The sequence below is a fragment of the Miniopterus natalensis genome, chromosome 3, assembly GCF_054644295.1.
Source record: "Miniopterus natalensis isolate mMinNat1 chromosome 3, mMinNat1.hap1, whole genome shotgun sequence".
NCBI classification, from domain to species: domain Eukaryota; kingdom Metazoa; phylum Chordata; class Mammalia; order Chiroptera; family Miniopteridae; genus Miniopterus; species Miniopterus natalensis.
In genome coordinates this window covers 61652224-61677388 of record NC_142083.1, presented here as the reverse complement: position 1 = coordinate 61677388, position 25165 = coordinate 61652224, and the positions used below count along the sequence as shown (strand labels likewise).

At 40.1% G+C, this 25165-nt stretch overlaps 1 protein-coding gene across 1 annotated transcript in view; it reads right to left on the bottom strand.

Annotated features, from left to right (window-relative positions):
* DCP2 (decapping mRNA 2) overlaps positions 1 to 13197 on the bottom strand; it is a 37996-nt gene extending 24799 nt beyond the window's left edge. Inside the window, exons 1-2 of the mRNA XM_016224930.2 lie at positions 12964 to 13197; positions 4071 to 4222 (exon numbers count right to left, since the gene is read on the bottom strand). Coding sequence (XP_016080416.1) covers positions 4071 to 4222; positions 12964 to 13016 — 205 coding nt within the window. The 5' untranslated portion in view covers positions 13017 to 13197. The remainder of the gene's footprint in view (positions 1 to 4070; positions 4223 to 12963) is intronic.
* Between the last annotated feature and the right edge of the window lie 11968 nt (positions 13198 to 25165).

Sequence of the window (25165 nt, the reverse complement as noted above, 5' to 3'; positions counted from 1 at the left end):
GAACCAACTAACTACAGTTCAAGATACACTTTGAAATTAATGTTGAAAGGAACCTGTTAAGTATTTGGTTCAAGTCCAAACAATTAGCAAGTAACAGAACCCAATCCAAAATGACTTCATCAATTGTCCCACTGACAACTCTTCAATCCTCCTTCACACTTAATAGTGAATAAAAGCAATTCAATTCAAACATGGGAGTGAAATTTTTTAAATGCCATATTTATTTGATGAGAAAATGTATTTTATTTGAAAACCCCAAAATATACATTGAATCATTATTATAATTTCTAATTTTTACTAAAATTCTTGACTACTGTCTGATTTTCTTAACCCCCAAACCAAATTATTTTGAGTCTTAAATCTGGCATGCTGGACCTTTCACAGTAATTCTAAGAGAAAGAAGTTTACATGGATTAAAGAATGTAAGAATTTCAAGCATGTCCACTTTTATTATATACATTTTCTCTCTTTGAACAATCCGGTGATTTTTTAATATTCTTTTTCTACTGTAACATTTTTTTGCAAAAACTTGAAAAATCTGCTTCATGTATAAACAGTAATCCTACCATTATCTTAGATTATATCAATTTCCCAATGAACAACTTGTCTCGAGCTCGAGCCTCAGTTTCTTATATTCCTTGTCCTTCATATCTATTCCATTTCCAGGCCCAATTTCCACAACATTCTGGACCTTGCCATCACTAGAACTATTCTGACAGTATGATTAAAATAAAAATCTTGACCACAACTTTTTACCCCATTCTTTTAATTACTCACAGTATAAAGTAATTTTACATCAACTCTGACTATTTTCCTTTCTCTGCATTAGACCCTCCTACCTTTATTTTCTTCCCTAAACATGGTCCATCACTTTAACCAATCTCTTAGCAATATCCAAAATTCCTTTGCCCCACTGTTCTCTGAATATAGCTCCCTGGCAAAACCTCAACCCAGGAACAAATCGAGGATACCCAATCTACACCCACAATGCTCAGTGCTTATTGAAGAAAAATCCTAAAACCATGCACAATTTACATAAGAAAAACAGAGGCACAGAAAAGCACCACAATTTGCCTAAGGCTGCATGGTCAATAATGCTAACCCAAGGAATCTGTCCCCAGAACTCTGCCAATAAATTTTATTCTATAGTCTCTCTACATCAATATCCCACAGGTACCACAAACCAACTTGTCCATAACTGAGTCCATCATTCCCCCAAAAAATTTTCCCCTCCTTTTTCTACAAATGAAATAGCACACCCATCCACTCAACTGCTTGAACCAGAAACCTGAGTACCATCCCTGATTCTTCCACCTATCCTCAGATATCCAAGTTAACACCAACTTTACCTCCTAAATATCAAATTTAACCTCTTCTATTCACTTCTATCACAGGTTTCCATTTCTAATTTATGTTAGTGAAACTGCATCTCGCCTTCCTCCAAATCATGCTCACTATTCCAGAGCTGTCTTTCAATACACTCAGAGAGAAAAAAAGCATATGTGGCAAAATGTTAACAATGGGTCAATATATAAAAAGGGTATGACAGTAGTTCACTGTAATATTCTTTCAACTTATCTGTAAGTTGACATTTTTTTCCAAAATAAAAAGTTTGATTTTTAAAATCTCCTATATTCTATTACTCTTAAGAATAAAGACCCTTACATACTTTAGCCCTGACTTACTCTCTGGCATAATCTCCTGTCCCAGACCATTTACTCTAAAACACAATCACATTATTTCACCTTTTCACATAGATCTTTCTCATACAAACCACTTCCTCCAAAGAAAACTTCTATCTAGCTCCAAGTCTGGGTTAAGTCTTCCTCTCCTCTGTTCCTACTGAGCCCTTTATTCCTCTATCATAACTTACCATACTACACTGTAATCATTTCCTTTCCTGTGTCCCTCTCATCTTCTTGAAGACAGGGACTGAATCTACCTTGTTCACCGCATAATGCCTGGCACAGAATAGGCACTGTTATTTAATCAAGTCTACCATGTTAGCAATAAAGATTTTTTTCTTCATATAAGTGAATTTAAAGAAACGTAACTAAAACAGAGGTTTCTGATTTTTTAAACTCATGTGCATACACACACAAAATCTTATCCAGAACCCCGAAATATATAAAGTTACTTTGGTAGAACCCCGAGTATGCAAAGTAGACCAAAAACACAGAAGATTTGCCTGTCTAGATGCTTCTATAACTAGATTATAGCTTCTTAAAAGCAAAGTTTTCTATAATTTCTCCAGAGAACCTATCACCAAGCCTTTAACTAAGGCAGTGCTCAATAGTACTTCTATTTCACTTTGATTCCTCATTTACTTCCCCATATTTAATCAATAAGATAGCTTACTTCTTCCATTGAAATGTCTCTGCAGTCTTTCCTTTGTAGTCCCTCCACTATGGTTCAGGACCTTACTGCTCCATAGCTCAAGTAATGTAACAGTCCACCCTACAGTTCAATCTATCCTGCCAAATAAGTGTTCTTGAATACCATTTTCAAATGATCTGAGTAATATTCTTTAACTCTGCTCAAAAACTTCCTATGATTAAGTTATCTATAACAGTATTCATCCATTTTCTGCAGAGGCCTATGGGATTCCTTAGTTCATGGGGCTCAAGGAAAATTATAGGGAGCTGAGTATGAAGGTTATTATAGGTTGCCTATCCCTACTCCAACTCTAGTGTGGTACAGTGAATTGTGGGGTACAATTCCATTTGAATACATGATTTATGGTTAAAAACAATGACCTACAGCAGGAGTGGGGAACCTTCTTTCTGCCAAGGGTCATTTGGATATTTATAACATCATTCTTGGGCCACACAAAATTATCAACTTAAAAATTAGCTATGAAAAAGCTCCTAGATTTATTGAATTTCAAGACCAGCCTGCAGTTGCCTTGGCAGGGCCAGACCAAATGATTTTGTAGGCCAGATTTTCCCCACCCGACCTACAGAATAAAAATCAAACTCCTTTGACTCAAGATTTAAGAACCCATAAACCCCCAATATATACTTTCCATTCACATCTTCTATTTTATCCCTATAAGAACCCTCTGCTCAGTACAAATTAATTTACTTCCAAGATATACCTTATTCCATTCCAACCCTCCAATTTTGCTCAGTCCATTTTCTTTACCTGGTACATATTCCCCATTACTGTCCATTTTAAAAATCCGAAATTCTCACCCTAGCTAGTCTTGCTCAGTGATTAGAGCGTCAGCCCGGGAACTGAAGGGTCCCAGGTTCAATTCCGGCCAAGGGCACATATCTCACTTGCAGGATCGATCCCCAACCCGTCAGGGAATGTGCAGGAGGCAACCAATTGATGTGCCTCTCTCACATCAATGGTTCTCTCTCTCCCCCTTCCACTCTCTCTGAAAAAGCAATGGAAAAAATATCCTTGGGTGAGGATTAAAAAAATAATAAAAATCTGAAATTGCCTTAAAAACATAAATTTATCTAAAATCTTTCCACCCTTTTTTAAAATTCTAAAAACATTTAATATCAGGAGCATTAGCAACTCACCAATTTCTGCCTTGTGACATAACTTCTTTTATAATCTTAAATATTCATGTGAATCTTTTACAACTAATAAATTATGTAAGCTTCTATCTAATCTGTAAAGAAAAAAAAAGCTGCTTCGAAGGCAAGGACTTCTTTGTCATTTGCCACAGAACCAACAACACTGCTTTGAACATAGTAAGTATTCAATAATTTTAAGAATTTCTATCTCATACAGGTAGTAATCTGATTAAAGATCATCTGGTTAAATAGAACAGCAAGAAGAAAATAACAGAGACTAGGTCTAGAAATAGGTTAGCTATTTTGGGGGAGAGAGGGGAGAAAATTTAATTCTAATCATCAATGCACATTTCAAGGCATCCTCTACATAAAAATAAGAATCCTGTTGAATTGTGTCTACTATTTATATTTGACAATTTTTAGAAATCAAGTATGTTTTTTCAAGTAGATAATAAATCTGAAGGACAAGCAAAAGAAAATTTGTGCTAAAATATTTTACTAACAAGAATGAAAGAGTCATTACAGTAATAAAAAGGATATCAGCTTTAGCAAAATCTCTTATCCCACACTGAGGTAATCCTGGTGTGTTCTGCATGTAGAAATCCAAGTAAAACCAATGGGCAAGTTCAATCTGAAAACACACTCGGATAGCATTGTCTCTTTCCTCGCTGGGAATATGCAAAATAAATCGGCTGTCAAAAACAAAAACATATACAAATTATTTACAAACCATAACGATTTATTTTAACCTACTTAACTGCTTCATCCCTGACCCACCCACCACCAGAGAAAAGTAGGGACCAAGCAGGGGTGGGTGGGTGGATGGGGGGAGATTAACCTAAGAACTTATATACATAAATGCATAACCCATGGACACAGACAATAGTGTGGTGAAGGCCTAGGGGCAGGGGGTGGGGTGGAGGGGATCAATAGGGGGAAAAGGGGGAACATTTGTAATACTTTCAACAATAAAGATAAATTTAAAAAGAAGGAAAATAAAGTTAAATAAAAACAAAAAGAAAGCAAAATTTGAGGAAATTACTACAGAGACGATGAGTCTGGAAAAAACAGAGACATCTCTGAATTTTTTTAAGAAGCCATTTACCCTCTGTTCACAAACACAGAGATAAACTTAAGAACTCACTAACAATAAACTAAAGGTGAACAAAACATATTCTAAGAATATATGCATATATATTCATACAAGCAAACAGAAAAGATGTTAGATAGCTGCTTAATCTTCACATTTCCAGTACTACCAAAAAGATTAAAGAAATCAATACTCTGGTGCTCATTAATAGACTACAACCTTCCCAAAAAGCCTCATCTCCAGAATCTAAGTTCAAACTAACTTTCAAACACACTCACTTTCAAAAATCCTAAATTGTCTTTTCCAAGTACATTTGGGGGAAGTGACATATTTATTTTATAGAGTATATTATATGTATATATGTGATTTGAATAATGAACCTCTATTTCGTGCAACAAACAAGTCAGAATTTATAAATCTAAGTAAATGTGATTTACAGTAGTCATTAAGCAACAACCAACTGCATCTTCCAATGCAGAGTATTTTTGGTATTCCTTTCTTCTAGTAATCTTAGTTGAACTACATAAAAGAAATCCCTTGATTTTATAGTTATTTTTTAAAATTAAAAACAGTATCATCCCCACCCCCCACCCCCAAATAACAGTATCACCCAGTTTGATCATTTACACTATTCACTGACTGTTGCTTAAATGTTCTTGGTTGTTTCCAAGTTTCAAATCAAATTTAAAAAAAAAAAAAAAAAAACTTTTAAATTATAAAAATAATATAACATTTCAATAAGGGAAGTAATAAGTAAATGGTAGGACAAATGTATGTACAACAATCTACATTTCAATACAGAAAAACTATGTGGAAAAGGTTCTTAAACCGCACATACGCTAAGAACAAAACGTATAATATGCACCCCAATGGCATTACCTACGACAAAATCTGAACTCTTCTATATGGCATTTGAGATCTGGTCACTGACCACCTGCACAACCTCTTACATCACTCTGAGGTTATACGCTCTCTCTGACTCCCACTCCATTACAGCAATTATCTGATTTTTACTATTGGCCACAAACCCCTGCAAATTAGTGCACTGAGATAATATACAATACACTTGCATATTTTTGTTCCCAGTCTAGCAAATTGTCTGACATATGTTGATAGTAACATACTGATAGTTATAATTTATCTTTTAAGTAAATTGGTTCCTATTCCTGACAATATAGAGCAAGTACACTCCACTTTGTCCATCCCATAAAATGCAGCTAAAAAACCTGGGCAAAATGCATGGAACAGCTATTTGAGACCTGTAAAAAGTAAATATTAACAAGAAGACTGGAGGAAAGGCCAGTATTCAAAGTGAATTTATCATTTCCCACCCTCTAGTATCCCCTGGCTGGACTGGGGACTGGAAGTGGGCACAAGCAGGGGCAGAGAGCTCCAGGAGCCCTCTAGTTCTGCCTTGAGGATCAAGAAAGGAGTCCAAAAGGGTCTCCCAAGGCTCGGAGATGTGGGGGAAATTCCCTCCTTTTTTCCTCCCTTCTCTCATGCCCCAGCCCCCAAAGCAATGCAGTCATGGTTACAAAAGTGACAGCAATAGGGACTGTAACAGGAACGCCCCCAAGTCTAAAGCTCTGAGGGACAGGAACCTTCATCTCAGATCACAAGAGCTGTGTGGTCCCAAGAGTGGGGCGACCTCCACTGCTTTTATTCTTTTACCCTCTAGTCACTTGGGCCCAGACATGGGGAGAGTCGCCGTGTGTGGCAGAAGTGTCTTTTGGGCCATAGAACTGAAAAGAGGAGATAAAAGGAACTGAGAAGTACCAGAGAGATAGCAAAAGAAACAGTTCAAAAAAAAAATCAGTCCCATGAAATTGTCTATGAACTCGGGTTTAACCCCAAGCTGCACAAGACAGGAAAGGCCACTGCCCAAGTTTCAGACCAGCCACTGGGTGGTCCCTACAGGACAAACAGCCCTACAAAAACCAGCCTTGTTTCATCTGACTTTATTTAACTTGCCTCCATGTTTCAAACACACACACATCTGAGTGCTATTTCTTATTTCCTCAGTTAGGCACTTTCATCTGCATCATGGAAGACAAGGAATTAACTACTCCCGCTCCCACTCTACGCACCCTTCTCACCTCTCCACCCTCCCAACAAAATGACGATGGTCTGGTTCCTTTGCCAACTTCAGCATAATCGGCATTGTGGAGCAGGTGATTCATGTTGAGAGCTGCAGAATGCTCAGCAGCATCCCTAGCCTCTCCCCATTAGATACCAATAGCACTCCCCTCCAAGTTGTGACAACCAAAAAGATCTCCAGATACTGCCAAACAGAAGTTCTCTGAGGAAAGCAAAATCACTCCAGGTTGACATCAGTTAGACAGTGTTCAGTCTTTACATTACCATGATTCGGTAAGTGCAATTCACAACTAAGCCATGTGGTACAAACTATGTCTATTTTTCCTTTCCTGCACAACCCTCTGTTCTCCCCACAATTAAGAAAGGTCTTGTTAATTCCTTTGCTTTGTTTTCTCTATATTATCACTAGAAGAATGTCCCCTCTTTCACTCCTTTGATGAAAGTTTCTCCTACAAAAGAATGGGGGAAGGGGGAACAACACCAGAAGCTCTTTTCTAACTTTAGCAGATAGGTTTGGGTACCAGCACCCCAAAGCAAAACTCCCACACCCTCCAGTATAATTGCCAGCTTCCTATCTACTCACATAACAGGAGAAACCTATCCATAAGCCCCTCTACAGCATCATCTTAAGGCAACGAAGAATCACTGGACATCTAAGGAAAACCTGAGGCGTGATAAAGAAAAACTTAAATAAACTTAAAAACTGGCCCTGAAGAAAAGACAATGTTGAGGATATTTCCTAGAATCTTGGTACTCAGTGTGGACCCTGGGAGCATAAGTGTGAGAGGAGAAACACATTTTAGCCATATAAGAACAGAGAAAGTTTACTTCCTAATGGCCCGTGAAAGGAAATTACTTTAGAATGTGCACCAGAAAAACAAAAATAAAAACGAAGAAAGCATAAAACATGACATTCAAGAGAGAACAGAGAAAACCTGGGAAAGCTGTGAAAGGGGATTCTAGTACACAAGTTGTTTGGCAAGTGAACCAGTCCAGACTGGACTAGGAAAGTGGAGGTCTCCAAGAGGGCAGTCTCGAGGAAAAAAGAACTCTGCAGAATAGATGATATGATTGAGGGTATGACTGATGATATAATAAAAAGGAGCAAATAGGGGAAGGAGGAAAGACAGCTAAAAATTTTGGATATGTACATGATTGTCTAACCACTATGCTGTACATCTGGAACTAATACAGAATTCTGACTGTAAATTGAAAAATAAAATAAAATAAAATTTTGGATGTATTGGGGGAGAGAGGTAGATATGTACAAGAAAAATCATAGCCCAAATGTGAAGCAAAACACCAAAATTAAAACAGACAGGGAAAAATGGATTTCAAGAATAGCTAGAAGGAATCAGGAAATGTTCTTTCTCTAAAAGAAAAAACTAAAAAAGCATCATTTTGATCAATCTGTAGAATATAAGAAAGGAGAATTCATTTGGACAATCTCTTTCAAGATCCTTACCAAGGTAACATGCCTGACGGAAAAGAAACAAAACAAAACAAGGTATCCTGATGGAAAAGAAACCAAATCCTAGCCATTGTAGAATTGCCTCTACTGTGAAAAATATACAGAGTTATGCTATATAACTAATGCTATTCATTATTGTTCAGCTTTTGCAACCAACCAACAGTAAAAAGTATAACAGACATGTAAGATTACAAAATGAAATGTAAATATTACCATTTTTAAATTTTTATTTTAGGTTCACCTGGATAGAAGCTGAAGGAACGAGTAAGAAAGAAATGGAAGAAAAGATGGGGCACTAACCACCTCACCTTATCAAAAAGAGATTCGAGAGATACTGTCTGTAAGTTCATAGAACAGAAATACATATAATTTTAAGTATATAAAGTCACAAAGGTAACCAATGAAAATGATTTAAGTGATATAAATATACAGAAAGTAGGTCAAGATCAACAATATGTGTGGTAAACTAAATCCTCACCTAATATCTACCAAAGCAAACTAAATCCTCAATCTAATATCTAAAGTTGATAAAACATGAAACTGGTGCAAGTAAGTATATTTTGAAGGAGTAGGTCAGGAGACCATTGCTCTTCATTTATAAATTCATCAGCAGTGTTTGATATCTTTTTAAAAATCTTACACGTGGGTACATCTTCTTAATAGTTAAAAGCTGACTTCTTTAAGAAACTTTAAAAGGGGAATTTTAGGACATGAAAATCACACTTCAATCCTTTCATTCTGTGTATGTTTTTTAACTGTTTTAAAAATTTTAAAGTACTTGCATAGCCCTGGCTGGTGTGAGCAGTGGTTGGGCATTGTCCCATGCACTGAAAGGTCGCTGGTTGATTCCCAGTCAGGATACATGCCTGGGTTGCTGGCTCATCCCAGGTGAGGGGCGTACAGGAGGCAGCTGATCTATGCTTCACTCTCACATAGACGTTTCTCTCTCTCTCCCCCTCCCTGCCTCTCTCTAAAACTTAATTTTAAAAATCTCAGGAGCATGCCAATGCCTTTCCCTTCCCCCCAGGGGCTACCTTTGCCTTTCTTTCTCCTAACCTCCAAGGGCCCTTCTTTTGCTTCTGTAATGTTCCTGAGCCTAGGCAACCCAGCTGGCTTACTTCTACTACACCTCTGTAACTTTCTAAATAAGCTTTCTCTTAAAATAAATAAAATGCTTTCTACAATAATTTGTTATGGGAAAATTTCTCCACATCACAAAATGTCATCTTTTCAATGTTCCCAAAAATAGAAATATTAGCACAAGAAATGCAATTAGTACAAAAATGTTTCAGTAGAATTGACCGTTAAAATGGAAAGCTGAAGTTGAGCACAAATTATTTAATTAACCTATGCAATTACCAAAATAGCAGCAACATTGTCAGAAAATACCTTTCTCCTTTTAACAGAAGGCCTTTCTAAAAACAAAACAAAAAAACTCTAAGCATCTTGTTAAAAGAGAAACAACTTATCAAACTATAGTTTTCAGTTTTTATTTTAAAAGCATACTTTCCAATTCTTTAATTAGCTAATTTAAATAGTACTGAAAAACACTGTGTTTGACTTTTAATGTCAAAAATCATGGTGCACCAAATGCAAATACCATAAAAATGGTGCCAATTTCCTTTTTTACATACATATACATGTTTACTAGAACATTTTAGACAAGAGTCTTCCCTTCCTCCACTCTAATTCTCATCCACCCAGAAGCAGTCAGTGTTATCAGTTTGGTGTGCAATTGACCCTTGAACAAGGATTTGAACTGCATAGGTTCACTTGTACGTGGATTTTTTTTCAATAAATACTGCAAATGTATTTTCCCTTCCTTATGATTTCCTTAACATTTCCTTTTCTCTAGCTTACGCTTTATTGTAATAATACAGTATATAATACATATAACTTGCAAAATATGTGTTAACTGTTTACAACAGTAGGCTATTTGTAGTTAAATTTGGGGGAGTCAAGTTATAAGTAGGAGGCAGAGTTTTATGAGGATTTTTGACTGCACAGGGGTCAGCACCCTTAACCCCCACATTGTTCAACAGTCAACTTCATATTCTTTCAGACTTTTCCTGTGTACACACAAAATGTTTAAAAATCTGTTTCCAAACAAAGCATCAAATGACTAAGTATTACATTACACTCAATAGTAGATTGTGTACAACTTTTCAAGACACAAATATTTTCTCTCAGTTTACTGTTTGCTAATTTCCTTAGGATTTTCTAATGGCTACACAGTATCTCAGTAAATGAAATGTTGCATATTAAACCACCTGAAAAATAACATTCCATGTCATAGGTTATAAACAGACTCATGGTTACAAAGTCACATCTTGAAAATTTATGTCTCTTGCTCTAATTTTTCACATCAAAATCAACCTTAAGTTTTCACTTTCTCCAAAATTTATTAATATATGGTCAATAACTGAAGTAGGCAAGATGGCCAGGGATATGTATTTTATCAAAAATCAAATTAACAACAAAAAACCCTTTTAAATATACTAATGCAGAAATGGGGAGAATATAAAGGCAGTAAAAACAAGAGTCAAGATCAAACTCATAAATCAAGAGGTAATTAATTAAAAGAGCAAGGAAGTGCAGAAAAATTAAGCTTTTTCAACTTAGGCTTCATTTTTATAGAAATTAAACAAATTCTAAGTGTAAAATATTTCTGAAAAAGCCCATAATCAAAAGCCTAAATTGTTAACATTAAAATTCTTTAATCAACAGATATTATAGATATTAACTTAAAAACGGCATTGCTTTTAATACCTAAAGTTTTAATAAATGGCTATTTGGTTTCATTTAGTGTATGAAATAGTAATCCCTAATTTTAAAACACATTAATCCTTATTTAGATGGCCAAAACATCGTAATTGCAAAAAAATTACTAAAGAGAAAAAAATGTTGCACTATTCCAAAGGATTTGTATAAAATAGCTTAAATACACTCACTGGGAAACCACGTAAGACTCTTAACACTCAACAGACATTTAACATAGTGTTTACAATTATTTTGTGAGTCAACAGGTTCCACACATAAAATCAATCACCTTTATAATGGCTGACTTTTCTTTAAATGATGTAATCCTCCATAATATACAAAATAAGCCCAACACTAGTAGGAAGATTAGTTTAGATACCTATAAAAAGTATGATTACCCATTTTTTTCTAAATAATCCTGTATCCCTATTAATCCATACATAATCATTGCTCACCTTTCCAAATACTCATCTTGATCTTTTTTCTAACTATACAATACACATCCTTTTAAAAATCTTGAAAACATGAATAAGAAAATAAAAAAATCATAACCCCACTTTTGGCACATGTCCTTCTAGTCATTTCTCCATAAAGACAGACATACCTCAAGTCTTTTTTTCTGTCCTTACAAAATCTGGGATCACAGAAAATAAATGCCTCTTAAATGCTTCATCCAAATTTGTTACATTCCAGAACTTATAATCATACTATCACCAAAGAAATACAGTGACATTAATTCTTATTAGTTGCAAAAGTATTCTATTTACTTATTTACATGTACCTTTCTTTTGTGAGGCTTAAAATGCTACACTTGATTTTCTATTACATCCACCTGGCGTAGAAGAACAAGCACAAGCACTGCAGAGAAAAGGCCTATTTCAAATCCTGATTTTCTGAAACAGGATGACTGTGACCTTGTGTAAATTACAACCTCTCTGAGTCTGTGGTCAGAATGGAAACAACTGTACCTACCAAATAGGGTTGTTTCAAGGATAAAATATATTAAGGGAGAACTCAGTGCCTGGAACCCAGTAATAATCCCATAACTGTTAGTTCTTTCCCATCAGAAATAATAATAAGTGAATGCGACATAACTAGTAAAAGCCAGACTTCTAGACATAAACACAGTAACTATAATTAAAAAGCTATTATTTTATCAGAGCTTTAATTCACTTGCCATTTAAATTGTTTCACAACCCACTTACACCTGGCGACAACTCGGGGTTGTCCTGCACTAAAAATTTTACTTCGGGGGGGGAAAATCTTTTGTATTTTACACGTTTGGCTCCTTTGAAATCATAGCTGACAAGAGGGAAGAATGCAGAAATTTTCTCTTGTAAAAAGTATACCGTGAGTTAAAACCCTGAGGTTGAGAATTTCCTTTAAGAAGGATAATTAAGAAACGAAAAGAAAACGTACTCTAGACACCGTTTTCCCCTTCCAATGGTAAGTTTTGGGATGAACAAGAGAGTAATTCTTTGTAACAATTTACAGGAAAAGCTACGGGGTAAGGGGTAAGTTTGAAAACTGCTTCCTGTGGGGGTTCGGGGACTTGAGATTCTAAGATTTAAAACCTTGGGGTCTTTCTACAGAATTGGGGGGGGGGGGCGAGACGGAGGGAGGAGGGGTAAACGGTCAGTAAAAGGCAGAGAGAGAAAAAGCAATGAGAGGGGGAGGGGGCAGCCCCCCAAACCGCTAACGACCCAAGCTTCGGAAAAGCGGCTTCTCTCGAGGGAAAGAAACAAAACTGGGGAACTGAGAAAATGAGGAAATTCCGGGGCTCCGCGACGAAGGACGGGAGGGGGTGAGAAACAGGGAGGCTGTGGCGGAAAGAGAGGGGTGGTGTCGCCCGAGAGAAGGGTCCCCGGGGAAAGGGAGCGCCGGGGGACCGGAAACCGAGGACAAGAATGTTGGCGGTGGGACGAGACAGGGAGGCCTCCGGGGTCGTCGAATCTGACTAAAAAAACGAGCAAGGGGACGAACCGGGGCCGGGACAGCGCGGGGCGCCGCGGTACCTGCAGAGATCGTCCAGGACGCTGCCGGGAATCTCCACCCGTTTGGTCTCCATGATGAGGACCCACAGCAGGAGCAGTGCATCCCGGCTCCGCGCGGCCGGGGACGAGGGTACGGCACGGAGACTCCGGCTCGCCGGAGAGCGGGCAGCCGCGGCGGCAGCACACGCGAAGGCGAGAGGGGGAAGGGGCAAAACCCGCTCACTTCCGTCCCGCACCCTCTGCCCTGGACCCCAGAGGCTGGGCCGAGGCGCGGGGCGGAGCCCCGGGGGGTTACGCCCCTGTTCTACTTGAACGGCCCAATGGGAAGCTGGAGCATCGGGAACCTGCGCGCGTAAGCCAATGAGACGTTTGCTTATTGGCCCGTCGCCTCCAGACCGCTTCTAGCTGTTCAATTGCTACTCAGGAAACCAACTTCCCGCCGCCTTGAACCGAGCCGTGGGGTGGGTCCGCACATGCGCACCGTGCATCCTTCGCTACCAGGAAGTTTAAAAGGACTCGGGTCTGCGCTGTCGACCCGGAGGCTTGGAGCGGGACCTGAGCGAGGTCTGGAGCAGGCTCTCCTACCTCTGCAGGGCACGGCTCCTGTTGTCAGGGATCCTGCACGCACTCGCCGCTGCCCTCCAGTTCTGTGGTGGCTCCTCTCTGCCCCTCTTCATACCTGGCACATAGTGACCCGGAACCCGGGAACCTGCATCCTACCTGGTCCTCCTCGTTCATTCCTCACCTGGCTGAGTCATTCATTCCTCATCTGGCTTAATTGAATACAATCCTTTTGAGACCCTACTTCCTCCTTTTACATCAAACCCACAGGCCCAACACCCCTGCTAGGTCGCTAGTCAGTTCTACAGTTTGATTTCCCATCATTTCTGACCAAATGCCTACACTTACATCAGATTCTCACGATTTCTCCAAACTAGGGCCGGAGCTGCCCAACCAAGCACCTCTGCCTCCATTCTCCGCCTGCAGAAGGGCCCAGTTTTGTTGCCGCTCTTGTTCGCATAGGAAGAGGTTACTACTATCTATGATCAAGCCCAAACTGTTCACGTCTTTAGAGCCCCGTTACCATTTATTTTACTCTTGTTTTCCTTCTTGGTCTTTTTCCGCTTTATTGGAGAATTTCTCAAATTTATCTCCTAGCCGCCTATAAAGTTTTTACTTCTCCAGAGCTGTTTGGTTCTTCGTCTCTCTTTGTTGCCGTGTCACAGCCTTGCTTCACAGAGTCCTTATCCCTATGAGGGTATTACTAATACCTTTTAAAAGTTTTCTTCTTCCTGAATAGTCTCGTATTCCTCTCAGCTCTTCGCTATTAACTTGATCTCTATCAAATTATAAGTTTTCTGGTGATCCTCAACTACAGGCATACCTTGTTTTCTTTTATTGCACTTTGCTTTATTGTGCTTCCCAGGTGTTGCATTTTTTGCAGATTGAAGACAAGAGTGTCCCTACCAGCAAAGAGATTATGTCTCCCTTTATTACAATATTCGCTTCATTGCAGTGGTCTGGAACCGAACCCGCAATACCTCTAAAGTATTCCTGTATTCATTCGTACTTGAGAGTAGGAACCTAAAAACTGGAATTAAGTGCTACAAAAGGTGATTGGAAGCTCCCAGCATGTAGGTGGGACTAGCGGCCTGAGAGCTTCAGGGTGGGATGACCCGGCTGGGCTGTTGGCTGGGAACACGTGGCATCAGTATCTGTAGGCCATTCTTTCCAGCTGGTCAAATTCCCTAAAGAGAAAATCCTTCCAGGTGTCAATGTAAGAAATATCCAAATCTGTAGAGAATTTCTGTGAGTTTATTTGAGCCAAAGGGGGACTTAGCTGGGGAATAAGATCTCAAATGCTCCTGAAGATGGCAGTTTTTCAGCTTAATTTGTACGTTAGAATCCAAGGAGGAGAGATAAGGTAGATGCATAAAAGCCATTGGTGGTAGATTGAGGAAGTGGGAGGAGCAAGCATAGCGGGAAATCTCTAGGATTGGATGAAAGGCAAAATAGAGAAACACACACTTCTTTTACATTGATGGGTGCAGGATAGTTAACACGGAACATTTACAGCACAGAGATGGTGTGTGGGGAACAAGTGAACAGTGAGGGATTCTGTGGTTTTGTGCTCTGGTGCCCTCAGTCATGTCTTCGAAGGGGTAGGAAAAGAAAATTACTCTGACATTTTAAAGGCATGTTATCCTAGGTGCATAAGAACAGTGGACAAAGCTCGCTTAAGGTAAAGATTGACCTTTGCTGAGGAGGTTATAGGCCTGGGACGTGATTACCTGCTATAACCTGTCTAGTTAGGAATTTGTGATCGGACTGGCCTATGTGGTTACTTTTGGTCACTGAGCTTGTCAGGCCTGCCACGTGGCCCCCTGAGCTTGTCAGGTTTATTACATACCCCTTTTTTGGTTCACACAGGCCAAGCTGGAAGTATTTGGGGAGTCAAGTCAGAAAGCACAGGCTGGAGTATCTGCTTTACTCAATCTTCCTCGGCACAGTACAGGTTTATTTTGGGTTTCCTTAGAAGTAGGCCCTGAGATAAGAATTTGAGTACAAGTCATTTATGTGGGAGGTGATTCTGAGAAAGGTTGATAGAAGACAGGGAAGTGAGTCAACAAAAGGATTATTATCAAGGAAGTTAGCACTGTGAGTGGGGCTCATCCTGCTGGAGAACTTTGGAGGACAGCATAAAACACATTTTACAGTTTCTCCACTCAAGGGGTGAGGAAGATGGGTTATTTATATACTAACTTCCATCTGCTCTTGTTTGAGGGCTGCTCCTGGGGCCTGCACCCCAGCCTACCACATGGGCAGCAATGCAGGCTCTGGGGGCCAGAAAAAGCCCTCATGCAAAGAAATGCAGATGCTAGCAGTTGGAAGTCCAGACACCATGGCATAAAGCATTAATGAGGGTGAGAGTGAGCCCGTTCTGTAGTTCTACTTTGCTGGATGCACATTCTACCTGTCCTAACTAAAATTCTTTTCTCTGTCAGGCATCACCTTAGTGGCTATTTTTCTTTGTTGTCCACTTGGAGCTCAAGTCTGGTTTTTAGAGTACTTTAAATGATGGTAGTGAAACAATAGTGCAAAGCAAAGTGGTGTTTACCCCCAAGGGGCTGATAGTATACAAACAAGCAGATTACCAGGCCCCTGCTGAAGGGCCTAGAGGAAGTCTTCCTGCTTTCCTGTCTTTATAGTCTCCCAGCTCAGGGGAAGCTATACAACTCCTTTTGGGGCCCTTAGGGGCCAGGAAGTCCCCAAATTCTCACACAACCAATCTCCCCAACAAAGAGTCTCAGAGATGTCTAGGGGCAAGCATCTTCTAAGCTACTTTCCTTCCTCCTCACACACACATTTCTAGGAGCTGGGCTAGTGCACAATAGAGCAGCCCTCCTAGCAGTCCTCTGAGAAAAGATTCCATAGAACCCAATGCCTCATTCAAATCCAACTGTCCACAGGCCCCAACAGCCTGTAGCTTGAGAAGGGCAGATAAATTGGAGTTTGGAGTTAAGGGAAAGGGAGATGCTAGGATTCTTAAAGTATAACACTGATACGAGTTTTAAATAGTTGTGTTGATCCAAACCTTTGACAAGAAAAAGATTCTGAGATTTTCTAAATTAAAATGACGGCAGCTGGAAAGTGAGAGAAAGAGAACAGTTAGCCTGTTAATAGCTGTGGACCAGCCCTGACAAAAGACTACTCACATTCCTATACATCTGTTGGAATTTCAGATTTTCCAGGTGACTATTTCCCCAATTGTCCAAAAGAGAGAACAGCCAGGCACCATAGAAGTCCAGGAGCCTCCACTTCTTATTTACACATGAACTTTCCAATCCGCATCCACAGCCAATCCACAGGAGCTAACACTTCTTCCTTGTGGACTCTGCTGCTCCTATCCCAGAACTAGCCCTGCTTCCCCTCCTCCCACCCCCTTTGTCTATAGCTAATGTAAATCATTTCAGAACAGCTCACGTCCAGCTCACATCTTTCTTCCCCCTATTTGATGTACAGAAATGCTTGCAAAACTCTGGGACAACAGATGTGTGTCTTTCCTACCTAGCCATGCTGTTGGTGGTTTAGACACCATGGCCCAAGACTGGTCTTTCTTTGCCAGCAATAGCCTAATAATTCCTTCCTTTTTTTCTTTTTCTAATATGTTTCCATATTGGTTTTACAGAAAGAGGAAGGTGAAGGGAGAGGGAGAAACATCAATCTGGTGCCTCCTGCACACCCCTACTGGGGATCAAGTCCACAATCCAGGCAAGTGCCCTGTCCAAGAATTGATCCAGAGACCCTTTGGTGCACAGGACTACCCTCAACCAACTGAGCACACCAGCCAGGGTAAATCCTTCCTTTTGAAAAAGACTTTTCAGCCATAGAAGTTAAAATTTTTTTGTTTAACACCTGTAGAGTTCTAAAATATGCTATCTCATTTAGTCTATAACTACATGGGATAGGCAAATCAATTAATGAGGCTTACAAAGATTAAGTGACTTATAAAGATTAAATGATTAAATTGCTGTGTGTACTGGAGCCAGGATTAGAATTCAGTTCGTCTGAACTCACAGCAGGAATTCTACGTTAGGGAGAATGACACAATAATTATTATTAATACCTACACAGCATATTATAGTATAAAATTCTTTTCAAATATCATAATTCTCACAAATGTTAAAGGAAAAAACCATAGGCCTAAAATGGCATCACTGGTGCTAAAAGCCCATGATACTAAACCTAGATTTAATAGCTGATCTAATTTCAATTTCAGCTTTTCCCAGAAATGTAATTTAAATCACTAGTCTGGAATTTTCTGGTCAAGCACCACTAATCTGTTACATGGGCCCTCTTCAACCTCTATAGAAAGAAGAGGCAATCTGTATGATAAAAACCTTCATTTTCTTCCCACAAAGAAAAGATGTCTAGGCCAGAGAATAATCCTTCCTTTTGTTAATAGCTCTCTTGCCCCACCCTTCTTCCTGTAAAATCCTTCCATTTTGTGCAACCCCTCAGAGTGCCCTTCCAGTTGCTAGTTGTTGGCATGCTGCTCAATTTATGAATCACTTAATAAAGCTAATTAGATTTTCACTTTTAGTTGGTTGAATTTTGTTTTTTTCTAACACAACAAAACAAGTTGTCATGGAATTCTTAAAAAAAAACACAAACTTAATGAACTAAATGGCCTCTCCCCACCCAGCTGAACTCCTAACAGCTCTGGCTTCATTTCTCTACAGGTCTTTGGTTTTTGCTCTACTCCGAGACCTATTAGCTTTATCCTCAGGATGATGGTGAGATGTCCCTAGTAGTTCAGACATCATATTCTGACCTGATGACTTTCAATAGAGAGAGCTGTCAGGTGTCAGAGTAGCAGATTAAACCGGCAAGCCAAAGATAAAAGCCTTGAGCCTTTAATCACTTACTAAGATGGTATGAACAAAAGGTTAAAACCAGACAAAGCAAACTCCATTTTCCTCATGGAACAGGTCACCAGTTAAGGTCTCAGGTGAATAAGCACAGATAAACCTGCCACTGTAAGTAGACTCACTGAACAAAAGGCTCTAGCATTTTTATAGACCCTGGGGAGTGAGAAAAGTATTCCTCCCCTGTAATAAGGGCTCAGCAAAGAAGCCTAAAAAGACCTCTGCTCATAGCTTCAGATAAAGAGACCTAGCATTGAAGGCCCTGGGGCTAGGAATGCAAACATATGAAGTTTATGAGTCAGAGGGGCCCAAGTCCTTGACTGCAAAGCCCTTCAAGAAACTGCAATGTACTGGCTGTGCGTCCTCTGCAGAGGGAAAGCAGTTAATCCCCAGGCAAACCAGGTAAAACTTTTGTAATTGCCCACGGTTAGCTCTGAACAATCACACATAGGTTTTTAACCAAGAGCCACACTTCTCCAGAACTACTAGAATTAAGTGAACCCTGAAGCCTGTACTACCTCTGAACTTACATGAACCCATACATTTCTTTTTGGTTCAGCCAAAGATTTTTGTTACTTGGGCCAAAATCATTCCAACTGATATGTCCACTAGCCATCCAGCGGCTCAGACCAGAAGCCTAAGGGTGAACCTTGATTCCTGTCTTTCTTACACGTTACCATATCCAATTCATCAGGGAGTCTAGTCCAGTCTATCTCTAAAACATATCTAAAATCTAAAACATATCTTTTCTCCACTTCAACTTGCCTCACCTTAGTCCAAGCCCTCATCTTTCCCTTGGACTACTTCAATAAGCTACTCACTGGTGTTGGCCTGCGCACCACAGGGCCGTGGGTTTGACTCCCAGTCAAGGGCATGTACCTGGGTTACAGGTTCAATCTCGGCCTGGTTGGGGTTCGTGGGGGATGCAAGCAATTGATGTGTCTCTCTCACATCAATGCTTCTCCCCCACTTCCTCTCTCTCTAAAAATCAATGGGAAAAATATCCTTGGGTGAGAGTTAACAACAACAAAGTGATTGTCTTAAAACATAAATTTGATCACATTACTTTCCTGCTTGAAAATCTTCATGACCCTTAGAGTAAAATTCAATTTGCACACCATGGCCTAAGAGGCTTTATATGATGGCGCACCTGCCTACCTCTCTAGCTTCATTCTGTGTCCCATCATCATCTCCCCGTCACCAAACGCTACCCACACTAGTCTTCCTTCCATTCATCAAATACTCCGGGCCCTTTCTGCACACCACTCCCTCATTCTGGAATGCCGCCCGCCCCCTGCCGTAGTTCCCTTTCGAACCTAGTGTACAACTTAAACATCTCATCAGAATCCTCCCCGACTAGTCTATCTAACGAGTCTCTCTCCCGTTACTATCTATCGCATTCCTTTGTTTTCTTCATACTATGCTGCCTCAATTTGAAAATTTTTCAATCATTTTTTCTCTCTCCCCCACTATACTATAAGTTTCAAGAAAGCAAGAATCTTTCCTATGTTATTCATCGAATCCCCAGTGCTCAGAATGTCTTCTACCTACGGTAGGCGCTCTATAAACATTTGCTGACTAAATAGGCAAGTGAGTAACATCACCAAATACGTGCCGAGGTTACTGAGGAGAGGTGATGACATGCAGAGTCCTCATATGAGTAAGTGGGAATCTCTTTTCTCCAGCCCTAGCCGGTTTGGCTCAGCGGATCAGTGGATAGAGCATCGGCCCGCAGACCGAAGGGTCCAGGCTTCCATTCCGCCCAAGGGCATGTACCTCCGTTGCAAGCTCGCCCTGGTCGTGAGGCGAGCGGGAGGCAACCAATCAATCTGTCTGTCTGTCTTTCCATCTCTTCCAGTCTCTCTGAAAAAGCAATGGAAAAAATATCCTCACGTGAGGATTAAAAAAATAATAATAATTTTAAAAAATTAAAAAATGAATCTCTGCTTAGAAATCTGTTGGGACGATGAACTCATTCCAGCTCAGATGAGTTTTTATTTCTTTCACCAAAGAATCCTCATTAATACAGAGCTCACTTGCTCTGTGTGTGTATTAGATACATGTTATATAAATGTATGTAATATACATATTATGTAAATACATATAATATACAATAACATAATAAATATAAATGCTATAAATATACACAGTTTATAACTATGTATGCTAAATATAAACATATTATGTATAAACATACTGTGTATATAAAACAGCTCCAGATTACAGAACTCCAGAATGCTGCCCTTTTCTTTTGCCCCCCTCTTCCTGCTCTCACTCCCTCGCTCTGCTGGGCTTTGCCCAGAATGGAAGGAGGCAATTGAAAGGGAGCAAATGCAGCTCTCAGACCCAAATTAAAAAGTTCTAATCTAGTGGTAAACAACCTTAATTTGCATGAGGGGCAAATCAGGAAAAAGAAACTTGTTTCAGGGTTTGTTTTTGAAAATAATTTCTTTATTTTTTAAAATCAGAAATATAATCTGTATACCAGTTCTTAAGAATGCTCTTATTAATTCCCTGTCATGGATGAAAGGATTTTTTTTTTTGGACTAAAATTTCAGAAACTAAATTACTAACAAATACTAATTACTGTGTTGACTATTTGAATACATTTTGTTGAGTCAGCATGCTGGACGCTGGTTTGTTTTTCTTTCTTTAACTGACCTGGTAAGCATTTTAATTGGAGAAGCTATTTGTTTCATAGCATCTCTTGTACGGAATTCTTTAAAAGAATGAGTTCTGTTAAAAAAACAACAACAAAACAAATCCACAGTACTTCTCCAATCACTCATTATTAAAATAATAAGCTCAGCCCTGGCCAGTGCGGCGAAATGGTTAGAGCATTGGCCCTCACACTGAAGGGTCATGGGTATGATTCCCAGTCAACGGCAGGTACCTGGGTTGCAGGTTCAATCCCTGGCCCTAATTGGGGCACATGAGGGAGTCAACCAATCAATGTGTCTCTCTCACATCGATATCTCTCTCGTTCCCTCTCTCTCTCCCTCCTCCCCTCCTTCCCTTCCACTCTCTACAAAAATCAATGGAAAAATATCCTCAGGTGAGGATTAACAAAAATAATAAAATAATAAGTTCAGTTTGGCCCCATAACTCTATTCCACAAGGTCCACATGAGGCTTATAGTCCACATGGTGTTGGTCACTCTCCAGACAGAGGCCCCACCTGTGATAGGCCTGGGCAGCCTAAATTGTTACCAGATATACAAGGAAACCAGAATTCAAAACTCCAAAATTATGTATTATATCTACCAGCAGAAGGTATCCATTCCTTTTTTTCCATTTAAAAATTTTACATAATATTGCTGACTCATGTTTTTAACCCAAGAGCAGGACTTGAAAACTGAGGCTTTTGCCATACACAGGAGTCCATTTCTAAGGAGTAATTACATTATTTTCTGGTTAAATGACTTGAGATCTCTGAAAAAACCCTTTCCCACATAATGAAAACTTCCCCTTTAAAGTTGGCCTTCTCTAGGCCGGATTCAGACAGACAGACACCAGAATGCTTGTTCTTAGCCACCACACTCTACCTCTGTGAGAACTCAGACAAGCCTGGCATCCTCTTAAAGCCTGAATTTCCTCCTCCAAAAATAAGGGGGCAAAATTGAGTCATTGTTAAAAGTGCCTCTTGCAGTCACTAGTATGTCTACTGCTAGAAGAGAAGGGGCCAAGCTCACTTTGCTAAATCCAAGGGCTTCCCCATCAATGCTGCCCTAGAAAGATCAGGCAAGCAGGAGAGTGGTGTTGGAGTTAGAGGCCAAGCTGACCTCACTGGTTAAGAGATATTTCAATATTGGATTGAAGTTTAACTGCTGCTTAGTTGTCCAAATTCAGCACTCAAATGTCTGTTGTATTTCTCAAATTATTAGTTCATAAATACAGTGGTACCTCAGGTTTCTAATGTAATCCGTTCCAGAAGACCATTCGAGTTCTGAAATGTTCAAAAACCGAGGTACCACTGTAATGGAAAATGAGGAAAATGTAGAGCTCCTGGAGATTCCAAGATGGGGCAGATTGAGTGGAAGCTACACTGACACTCTGCCAGGACCAAACTGGAATTACAACTAAAACAGAGAAAAACCATCTTGAATAATCAACTGCAACTGAGGACTAGCTGGGGAGCACCCTCATAACCAAGAAGGAAAAGTGGAGACCCCACAGAGACTGGTAGGAAGTGCAGAGGGGTATCTCAGCTGGTTAGAGCATCGGCATGAGCACCAAAGGGTCACAGGTTTGATTCTCAGTTAAGGGCACATACCTGGGTTGCAGATTCCATCCCCAGTCCCCCCACCCCCCCTCCATCAGGGAGCCGTGTGGGAGGCAACCAATCAATGTGTCTCTCTCACATTGATGCCCCCCCCCCCATCCTTCCCTCCCTTCTACTCTCTCTCTAAAAATATCCTTGGTAAGGATTAACAACAACAACAAAAAGAACATAAGTAGGGAGATTCTATGCCTTCTCACTCTAGACAGCCTGCCTGAGAATGAAGCCAAAAGGGAGGTAGAGATGAAGGGGAACCAATTTCTGATCGCAGTGTTAGAGCCCAGGGATCCCACAGAACTTTGAACCACATGTAGCCCCTGGATTTTTCATTATCTTTGCCAGAACTTTCTCTTTACTGACGGTGCCGTTACTCTCTAACACCAGTTTGAGCTGAGTGTCTGCCTCTTGCAAGCCTGAGTCCTGACTAACACACCAAGTCTGGTCTTGTTGTGCTTTGGGCAATCAAGGAAGCAGTCTATACCTACATTGTGACTGGGCAAGAAAAAGTGACATGAAAAAAAATTATAAGAGAGCAAGAGATGATTGGCAGGAGTGGAGCAGCGGTCCAACGCAAGAGGGCAACCTGGGGGTGGAGATGGGAGCTTAGACCCCACTACTTTGGCCCTAAACAAGAATGACCTCTGAAACCCGAAGGACTTGGGAGCACTCCGATTACACTAACAAAATCAATAGGAATGAAATGTGGCATCTGCAGAAAACTGTCTCATAAGTGCAAGTGGGAAGAGCTGAATCAGACAGTTGCCTAACATTGTTCACATCTCTGGAGAAACAATGAGTCAACAAGGCAGAGAGGAAAGTCTGAAAGGGAACGGAGAGGCTGAATTTGGCACTGCCGCTCCAAGCCCCATAGCCTGGAGACTCACAGAGCAGCCAGCTTGACCATCTGCGTGGCAGTGGCTCCAAGTAGGACCTTTAACCTTTAAATGTCACTGCACTTAGGCTTTATTTCAATTCAACTCTTCAAGCAACCTTAAGATTACAATTTTACATGCCAGGTAGCTGTCCATCAGCATTGTTAAGGCTGATGCAAGACCCTGCAAAGCAGAGGAGGAGATTCCAGACCAAAATCATTTGAGACAGTGACCGGAAAGTCCAACAGCGCCCAGGAGGCCAAGTCCAAACACTGAGTCTGGATGGTCCTAAGCAGAACCAGAATTTGGGGAAGAGTGTAGAACTAGAAGGGGGTTGTTGGGTGAGGGGTTATACTGTCTGAGGCAGAGACACAGTAATAAAAGGTCAAGTGGGCTAGGAACAGAGAGATTTTGGACATTGTTCTAGTCCACATCGGGCCTTTTGGACTAGGGCTCTGAGAGGTGGAGCTGGGTTAAGGACAGGGCCTACTTCTCTCGGTTCTAGTTTTTTGCCTAATCCTTGCCCACTAGTGGACAAACTCAGATTTTCATTAATGCTGGAAATACCATTTAAGAAAGTTCCTTTGTTCCAAACCTTTTTCCGCTTAAAGAATGCAAATGTCCAGGAAGAGCAGTAATACATTAAACTTCATGGCTCATATAGACATTCTTATTGAGAGATTTCTTTTTTTAGGCCAAAATTAAATGCCCTCTATTTTACTACTTAAATGAACTTCATTGTTTTACTGGTAGACTTTCTAAAAGTGAATTTTCTTAACTTTTAATATGAAAAATTCATGCAAATCAATGAAGGAATAAATGATGTATGCAATTTTTATGCTTAAAAAGCCCAAACCATAATATTAATGATATGCAAAAATGAATTGTTTATTTCCTTACATTTGCTCATATATATCATTATTTTCATGACAGTGGAGTATGTGAACCATGAATTTACAGTTTCCAAAATTATATGAGTCTTAAAGATTATCTACCTCACCCTGCTGGTGTGGCTTAGTTGGTTGGACTGTCCCATGCACCAAAGGGTCATGAGTTTAATTCACAGTCAGGGCACATACCCAGGTTGCAGGTTCAATGCCCGGTTAGGAGGTGTGGGGGAGGCAACCAATTGATGTTTCTCTCTCTCTCCCTCTCTCTCTAAAATCAATTTTTAAAAAAAGATTATCTACCTCTGGCTTTTGAGTGCCATTTCTTCAGAGGTATTTATTTGGGAAAGAATGGCAAATAATGACCAGCAGGCAGACTGCCAGGTTTCAAAAGATCTGCTGTTTTGGCCTTGTTTCAGTACCTACATTAAAGTCTGTTTATTTAATTTTCTACAGAAGAGAATTTGCATTGCTAAGCTTGGAATGTACAGCATGCATCCCTAATTTAGCTAAAACACCCAGGCCGCCAGAGCTCCATAAAAGCTATACAAAAACATATGGTGGTTTTCAGAAATTTAAAGTTTTATTTGCAAAGCATCAGCCCACTCTGTACAGGTGCTAGGCTTATCATGAAGTATTGAATAAACTATTGCTTACTTCCCTTGCCCCGCTACTGCCTCCATCTCGCTTAGCTCCTCTCTCTTCCCCTCTCCCCAGTAACCCCTTTTCCCTGCTCTGAGGAACTTAACCACCGCTG